We start from the raw sequence: 8,354 nt of genomic DNA on the forward strand, positions 1-8,354 counted from the left end.
GTGTGTGTCTATATGTATATGTACAGGGGACTCAAAAAAAGAAGAAGAAGCAAATACAACAATAAATCACAGGTATGAATAAGAAAAATAGGCATTCTGAATTTCAACACTCGAAAATTGGTCTAAATATATACAAATGAATAATAATATGACTCATTATCTTGTCTGCATTCATGTCGATCAATATGGTCAAATATTAAAAAATAATTTTATAAGTCAATAGATCAAATAAGAAAGTTATTTAAGATTAAAAAAATAATATTTGTAGTAAACAGTATGATAGACGTATCGTTATTGCATTTGGGTTACAGGTACTGCTTGTTGGATACGAGTTGCGAGGTGGTAGTCGGCCTTGGGTTCGTCCTGAGAGCCTGGAATGCACGAGTGAAGGTCCAGCAACCCGAAGTCCAAGACTAGGGAACGACACTAAAATAGGTATCCGGCCTGCATTTTTTTATTTTTCAAAAATATCAAACTTCTTTAATTTAATATAATATAACCTGTGGCACGTTGCCTTGGGCACGAGTCACGACATATCGAATCCAAGTGTCAGATTCTTCGCTTGATGCGGAGTGAATTATCCTGATAAGAGAGCATTTGAGGGGATAAGTTTTTTTTTAATGAAATTTTTTACCCAAACACCTGAAAATATATATATTGAATTATTAAATGTTAAAAATTTACATTGTCCACTGTTAAATTAACAAATTATGCTAATTCCTTGTTAATTTAGGCTCTATTTGTATGATGAAAATATTTTATCTTATTTTATAAAATTATTATAACTTTTTTTACATATAATAAATAATTTAATTTTTTTAAATATTAAAAATAACATTTTATTTTTTTTTTATTTTTTATTTCTTTAAGTTACCTCATATTTTCTCGATGTACAAACGGGACGTAAATATATTAATTTTGAAATACACCGCCTTTACGTGGGACCAGAGACAAAAAGCGTAACGGAGACCGAGAATAAATTACGAAAAACAACAAATGCAATCGTACTTGGTTTCCCTTGTGATCACTGCAATGCACATAACGCCCGCGTGCAGTAAAATATGATATCAAGAATTCAGAAAGCTTATTTCAAAGCTACGTACAGTGCCGGGTAGCATTGGGTCCCGTTTCCTTCACTACATGCCTCATTGACATGTGAAATTTATAGCACGGGCCACGCGGCCTTCCCAACCACCCTAACTTTACTCTCTCTCCCACGCTTCACGGACTGCTAGAGGACTCACCGTACCACCCCAAGCACCTTCCCTGTTCGTCCTGTACTTACTTTCCGACTTTGGTTGTTGCGGTAATGGAAGATGGAGAGTGGATTTTGGTGCGGCCACCGGCAGAGAAGGAACTCTGGAATCCCAGTTTAGAGGATGCAGAAACTTCTAAGCCTTTGAAACTTGTGTTTTCTGGGCCGGCGAAGCACTGGACCGATGCGATTCCTATTGGGAACGGGCGGCTTGGAGCGATGATTTGGGGTGGTGTGGCATCAGAAACTCTCCAACTTAATGGTAAAAAGAAAAACAACGGCCAATGCCGGATCCCCTCGTGTTTTTAAGAACTGCACATTGAGTTTTGAGAGTAAAATTATTTGGTTATGACATGCTTGGTAGTTCAGAAATCGAAAGAAAATTAAAGTAAGAAAAGTAGTTGAGTAAGGTTGCTCAAGACTCAGGTGGATGATTTTGTTATATCTTACCTTTAATTTTTTTTTTTTTTTACCATTTTTAATATCGACAAGTTTGAGTTTGTTTACTTTCTTATTGATTAGCAAACGAGATATATATATATATATTTATATGCTTTGCTTATTACGTAGTAAGAAGAACTATTTAGTTGTTTATGCTGCATTCCTACGTTTTCTGAGCAACAGAATGGGTGGCGGCCATGTGGAGCTTAACTGGTATTGTATTGGGTAGAAATTCTTGGAGTGAAGTGATATCTATGCTTTTCTTTTTCCTTTTTCTCACCCCTCCTAAGATCCAAGACTTGGTCATGTCATACATTTTCCGAGCCACAAAAATGAGACAATTATTTGGCACTCATAATTTAACTGCTTGGAGTGATCTTTTCTGAAATTAAAGAATTAATGTGGCATTTACCCAGAGCCTTTGTGCATTCAGCTTGGTCTCTAAGATTGAATGCAATTAGGTGATTTTGTTCTTGAATTTGGATTCACTTATTTGCTTATTTTGTTCTTGGGTTACTCTCAAGTGGTTTATCATAAGTGGTTTAGCAAGTACTAGGTCTATGGGATCACTTTAGACTGTTAATATTAGCCGCCTAAAGATGCATTGAATTCCTTAGTGAGACTAGGGTCTAAGCTATGACTCAAACCGCTTGCAGCTTCCCTCCATTTTGGCCCCTCTTGTTCGGTTCCTAGCAGTTAGAGTGCGGCTATGGTTATGCCGAGGTAGGGAAGCCACCACTGATCGCCCTCTCATACTCTTTTTTTTTTTTTCAGCACAAAAAAAAAAAAGAAAAAGAAAAAAAAGAATTCACATCTTTGATTCAACCTGGCTTAACAAATCACATCTAGTTAGTTTATATGCATGGTCTGTTAATTATGTCTGGATTTGGTTGACGAGAGTCTTGAGGCAATGAGAGTGGGGACTGGAGTTTTGAGTTTTATACTGTGTTATTATGGTTTCCAAAAGTTAAAAATCCCATCACCGTCTGGATCATTATTGTTTTAACCGGTTCCAAATAAACCAAGGTCTGTAAATCTAGATGGAGAATTTCTTTTTGTTTCATACATTTTACTACAAACCAAATGGCACAAGATACAACAATAAGCATCTCTTTCATATCCAATACATTGACTTGGTCTCTTCTCTCTCTCTCTCTCTCTCTCTCTCTCTCTCTCTCTCTCTCTCTCTCTCTCTCTCTCTCTCTCTCTCGCTCTTTCTCTATATATATATGAATGTATGTATGTATGTATCTATAAATGTGTTAATGGCTATTTTATTTCAATGTGTATGCAGAGGACACCCTCTGGACTGGGACTCCAGGGAACTATACCAACCCAAATGCTCCAGAGGCACTATCACAGGTCAGAAAACTTGTTGATAATGATGAGTTTACTGAAGCGACTGCAGCAGCAGTCAAGTTGTCAGGAACTCCTTCTGATGTATGCCACTTATTTACATTTGATGCTTCTATTTTTCATCTTTTTATTATTAATAAGTATGGTTTATATTAATACTGATGCAAGTAAATTTATGGAGTTCTCAAGCTTTTTCCTTATGGTAAAACTGCCTATTCAATTCTTTTTGTTTGCAAGTCGGTGGTGAGTCCTGTCTTCCATTTGTATTTTATCTAGACAAGGCACTGCTGATACATATACAAACAGTGCAACCAAAGAAAAATCTATTTGTAATTGAGGCTTACACCCTGCCACAGATATGATGTTAAAGCTGAAACATACGCAATAGCTGAAAATGATAGTTTCAGGAATGCCTGGGTGTTTAATGCTTTCATGCTTGCAGTATTGATTAGCATTTGGCTCCTACTGATCATGGAGTGTCTCATCTCTGGATGGTGGTCTTATATCTGTGGTGTGCATCTTATACATTATCAAAATGTTAATTTTGCTGCAGAATTTAGTCAGAAGACAAGATTTTTATTGCCAATGATGCCAGAGAAGATGAGCTTCCATGTTACCAAAAGATTTAACTTGCTAATGGGATTTATGTCCTGATATTTATTTTGTGGTGATGAAGGTTTATCAACTTCTTGGGGACATCAAGCTTGAATTTGATGACTCGCATCTTACATATGCTGAAGACACTTACCAAAGAGAGTTGGACTTGGATACTGGTACCGCAAGAGTAAAATATTCTGTGGGTGATGTAGAATTTATGAGGGAACATTTCGTTTCCCATCCAGACCAAGTGATTGTGACAAAGATTTCTGCCAGCAAGTTAGGGTCTCTATCATTTACAGTGTTTTTGGACAGCAAGTTACATCATCATTCACATGTAAATGGAAAAAATCAGATAACAATGGAAGGAAGTTGTCCTGGTAAACGAATCCCCCCTAAAGCGAATGAAAGTGAAAATCCTAAAGGAATTCAGTTTTCTGCAATCCTTGATTTACAGATAAGTGATGGCAGAGGGGCAATAATGGTTTTGGATGACAAAAGGTTAAAGGTAGAGGGCTCAGATTGGGCTGTCCTGCTTTTGGTAGCTTCATCTTCATTTGTTGGCCCATTTACCGAGCCTGCAGATTCTAAGAAGGATCCCACTTCAGAGTCTCTCGGTGCATTAGAGCAAATAAATAAATTGTCATACTCTAACCTTTATGCACATCATTTGGATGACTATCAGAATCTTTTTCATCGTGTCTCGTTGCAGCTTTCAAAAAGCTCCAAGAGCCTTTTAGGAAATGGGTTTTTGAAGATGAAGAAAGCTATGTCCTCTATAACTAATTCAGATTTCAAGGAAAGTGAGGATGTGACGATCTCAACTGCAGAGAGAGTTAAATCTTTCCAGACTGATGAAGATCCATCCTTGATAGAGCTCTTATTCCAGTATGGTCGATATCTACTTATATCTTGTTCTCGTCCTGGAACTCAGGTGGCAAACCTGCAGGGTATATGGAACAAGGATATTGAGCCTGCATGGGAGTATGTTTTCCTCTCTCACACCCTGCCCCACCCCATATATTAGTGTGCAGTAATTTTAATGAAACAGAGGAAGTTAATCTTTCTACAGGGACATAGGAAAGACTGTAAAATAATAAGATAAAAGTATACATTCAAGGAAGATTATTCCAGTCCTCTCACTACATTTTTTCTTTCTGTAAACATGAATTAGACACATGAGATGGTTAAATGTGCTCCCTTTCAAGGATAGCACATAAATATAAAATTTTACCTAATTTACATGGTACCTTCCAATTCTTGTGGCTATTTGCATCTCATTTTTTATTTGTATAATTACTTATTTGATTCCTGTCTTGTTCAGTGGCGCTCCTCATACAAACATTAATCTTCAAATGAACTATTGGCCTTCACTTCCCTGCAACCTTAGCGAGTGCCAGGAACCCTTGTTTGAGTACGTTTCCTATCTGTCAGTCAATGGGAGCAAAACTGCAAAAGTAAGATTTTCACTTTGTAGTGTAAAGTCCTTTCGTTTGTTTATTTTATTTGTCTATGTATTTTATTCAATGCATCAATATTATTTTTACAGAAACTTTTAATGGATGGTTCACCTTAAGTAGAATAAATGAGGGGGCCTTAAATTTACTGATGTATGGATAGTACAGCGCCTATAGGCTGACCCTGTAGAAGGGGGTCTGTTTAGTTTATGATGTATTTTGATTTTATTATTCACCATATCATTCCAATGTGAAGTGATAGTGTATATTCCTTATCCATGAAACATTGATAGGCTTAAACCAGCATGAGTCCATAGAAACTTGGTGGCCTCCAATATCTTGTGTCGCCAAGACAATTGATTTTGCTATCTTTTATACAACCAAGCATAAAGATTCTTATATATTGCTGAATATTACAGGTGAATTATGAAGCAAGTGGTTGGGTTGTCCATCAAGTGTCTGACATATGGGCAAAAACATCCCCTGATCGAGGTGAGGCTGTGTGGGCCTTATGGCCAATGGGAGGAGCATGGCTTTGTACCCATCTCTGGGAACATTATACTTACAAAATGGACAAAGTAAGTTCCTGTTCTATCCATATATTGTTTATTGCTAATGTGATTACGATGTCTGTTCATCATGAGAAGGAACATTAAACAACAGCTGCCACAGCTTTTGAATTGGAATAGACCATGATATTGTTGTGGCATTTGAGAGTGTAGAAACAAAAAAGTCCAGACATGCCAAGTGAAATCTGTCCGCTAAGCAAAGTCCTTTCGTAATTAATTTTAACATTCTAGGTGGAGCAGTAGTCTTGCCCGAAAGCCTTAGTTAGAGTGGGAGGAAAGGCTGCTGAAGTGGTGTAGAATGTCTGTATGACTGTAAAATATTTTGTTATTGTACTCTACTCATTGGACTATTGGGTAAGTAAAGACTAATTCGACACTTAATTCATTCATGTCATGATAATAGACAGGACCTATAAATTGTCTTGTTGCCTAGTTGAAGATATGATGTTTTGAGGTTTGACTAATTGAAAAATGAGGAATCAGGGGCTTTAAATATCGATTCAATCGAAATATCAGTTTTCAATCCATATCATATATGACATGTTCTCTATGTTGGATATAATACCTGGTATTTACTATTTATATGATTGCTTATATCTATTTTTGTATAATTAGGATTTTCTAAAAAATAAGGCATATCCTTTGTTGGAAGGATGTGCATCGTTTCTGTTGGATTGGTTGATTGAAGGCCATGGAGGATATCTGGAAACCAACCCGTCAACTTCTCCAGAGCACATGTTTATTGCTCCAGATGGTAAACCTGCTAGTGTGAGCTACTCATCAACCATGGACATGGCAATCATAAAAGAAGTTTTCTCTGCAATTGTTTCTGCTGCTGAGGTGAAGCTTCTATATACTGGTTAAGTCAATTCTAATCTTTTATCTTTATAAGATCTATAATCTATTTACAAGAAATTTTCTGACAAACAGGTTTTGGGAAAGACTGAGGATGCTATTGTTAAAAGAGTCCGTGAGGCTCAACCTAGGCTATTACCAACAAAAATTGCTCGAGATGGTTCCATCATGGAATGGGTATGTGAATATCCTGATTCTAACTTCTCATATTTTTGTGGAAGGTGTCATCTTGTCGCATGTCTAGTGAAGTTCTTCAATGTATTGGAATGTCGAAATTAATTATAGGCCAGCAAATTCTCTGTTTTATGGCAGGCACAAGATTTTCAAGACCCAGACATTCACCATCGACATGTATCACACCTTTTTGGCCTCTTTCCTGGGCATACAATCAGTGTTGGTAAAACTCCAGACTTGTGTAAAGCGGCTGATTATACTCTCTACAAAAGAGGTTTGTATCTGACAACTGGCTATTTAGGTGTCAAAGTGCAAATCGTCCTGTAAAACCATATCCACTGAGGTTTGCAGAGAAAGGCTTTACCAAGGTCTAAGCTGGCGTTTGATGTTTCTCTTTCTCTACTCTTTTATTTGATGATTCTATCATCAACACCATGTTTTTCCTCCTTGTCCATACTATTATCGTAATCTTGCAGTAGTGTTGTTCTGATCTCTTCATATGAAACAGGAGATGATGGTCCAGGATGGTCAACTACGTGGAAAATTGCATTGTGGGCCCGTCTTCATAACAGTGAGCATGCATATCGGATGGTCAAGCATTTGATTAACTTGGTAGATCCAGATCATGAAGGTGACTATGAAGGAGGACTATATAGTAACCTGTTCACTGCACACCCCCCTTTCCAGATTGATGCCAACTTTGGGTAAGTCATACTACATTATGTGTATTTAATATACGCTTCTATTACTAACATGTATGATCACTTTGAAAAGAAAAAAAAGGCTTCCTATTATAAATTCCATTCCCCTGATTGCAACAGTCTATTTTGTGGACTGTAGTTATTATAAGTCATATACAGTAATTTTTCAACATATTAAGCATTTTCTCATCGTTGAAGTTTAAATTTTGGGTTCAAACACTCGAGTTATGTGACTGAGTAATATATATATTCGCTTAAAAGGTGGGGGTGACGGTATAATCATCTGATATTGACGGTTTAATTGAAATTGTACACGGGAGCTTTGCCATGGTATTTTTATTTGATATGCATGCCACTTGAAGTAGATATCAGTTATGATTGACGATTCTGTAATTTTGGGGTGTTAGTTTTTCAGCAGCAGTTGCAGAAATGCTTGTCCAGAGCACCGTGAAGGATCTGTACTTACTTCCTGCTCTACCCCGAGATAAATGGGCAAATGGTTGTGTAAAAGGATTGAAGGCGCGCGGTGGGGTGACAGTAAACATCTGCTGGAAGGAAGGAGATCTTCACGAAGTCGGCCTCTGGTCCAAGGAACCGAATTCTCTTAGAAGATTGCATTACAGAGGAACTACGGTCACGGCAAATCTACCATCTGGCAGGGTTTATACATTCAATCGGCAATTAAAATGCGTTAAAGCGTGCTCTCTTTGAGAAGCAAGCGGCCTTTTCTTTTCGATTGCTAAGATCAAGCTAGATCTTTTATTAAGAGCATTGGGTTCTATATCGCCAATAAATTCCACAGAATGAAAAAATTCCCTTGTATTCTTTTATCCGTCTTTCTCAATCATTCTTTTGGTCTGGATTTAACTCGATTAGTCATGTCAGTGAATCTTCCAACGCATTATTTATTTGTTATTAATAACAGTTTCTTGCAAGAATTTACGACGTA

At 37.1% G+C, this 8,354-nt stretch overlaps 1 protein-coding gene across 2 annotated transcripts; it reads left to right on the forward strand.

Annotated features, from left to right (window-relative positions):
* Positions 1-1,097: 1,097 nt before the first annotated feature.
* On the forward strand, positions 1,098-8,354 carry LOC122311118 (alpha-L-fucosidase 2-like). 2 transcript variants are annotated; one of them, XM_043125521.1, is made up of 10 exons: positions 1,098-1,517; positions 2,991-3,136; positions 3,729-4,633; positions 4,974-5,106; positions 5,526-5,684; positions 6,291-6,515; positions 6,606-6,707; positions 6,843-6,978; positions 7,213-7,408; positions 7,813-8,354. In XM_043125521.1, exons 1-10 carry the CDS (start codon positions 1,310-1,312, stop codon positions 8,114-8,116), a joined length of 2,514 nt encoding a protein of 837 aa, XP_042981455.1. In that variant the 5' UTR covers positions 1,098-1,309; the 3' UTR covers positions 8,117-8,354. The 2 variants fall into 2 exon arrangements, with proteins under 2 accessions (XP_042981455.1, XP_042981456.1); XM_043125522.1 differs by lacking the exon at positions 1,098-1,517 and having other exon boundaries at positions 2,996-3,136; positions 3,606-4,633.

The sequence above is a fragment of the Carya illinoinensis genome, chromosome 5, assembly GCF_018687715.1.
Source record: "Carya illinoinensis cultivar Pawnee chromosome 5, C.illinoinensisPawnee_v1, whole genome shotgun sequence".
NCBI lineage: Eukaryota > Viridiplantae > Streptophyta > Magnoliopsida > Fagales > Juglandaceae > Carya > Carya illinoinensis.

What these genes read in the sequence shown, in the direction of transcription:
- LOC122311118 (XM_043125521.1), top strand. Translation starts at nt 1,310, where the DNA reads ATGGAAGATGGAGAGTGGATTTTGGTGCGGCCACCGGCAGAGAAGGAA. An exon ending in ATGGGAGCAAAACTGCAAAA is followed by an intron (nt 5,107 to 5,525) that starts GTAAGATTTTCA and finishes TGAATATTACAG; the next exon opens with GTGAATTATGAAGCAAGTGG. An exon ending in ATACTTACAAAATGGACAAA is followed by an intron (nt 5,685 to 6,290) that starts GTAAGTTCCTGT and finishes TTGTATAATTAG; the next exon opens with GATTTTCTAAAAAATAAGGC.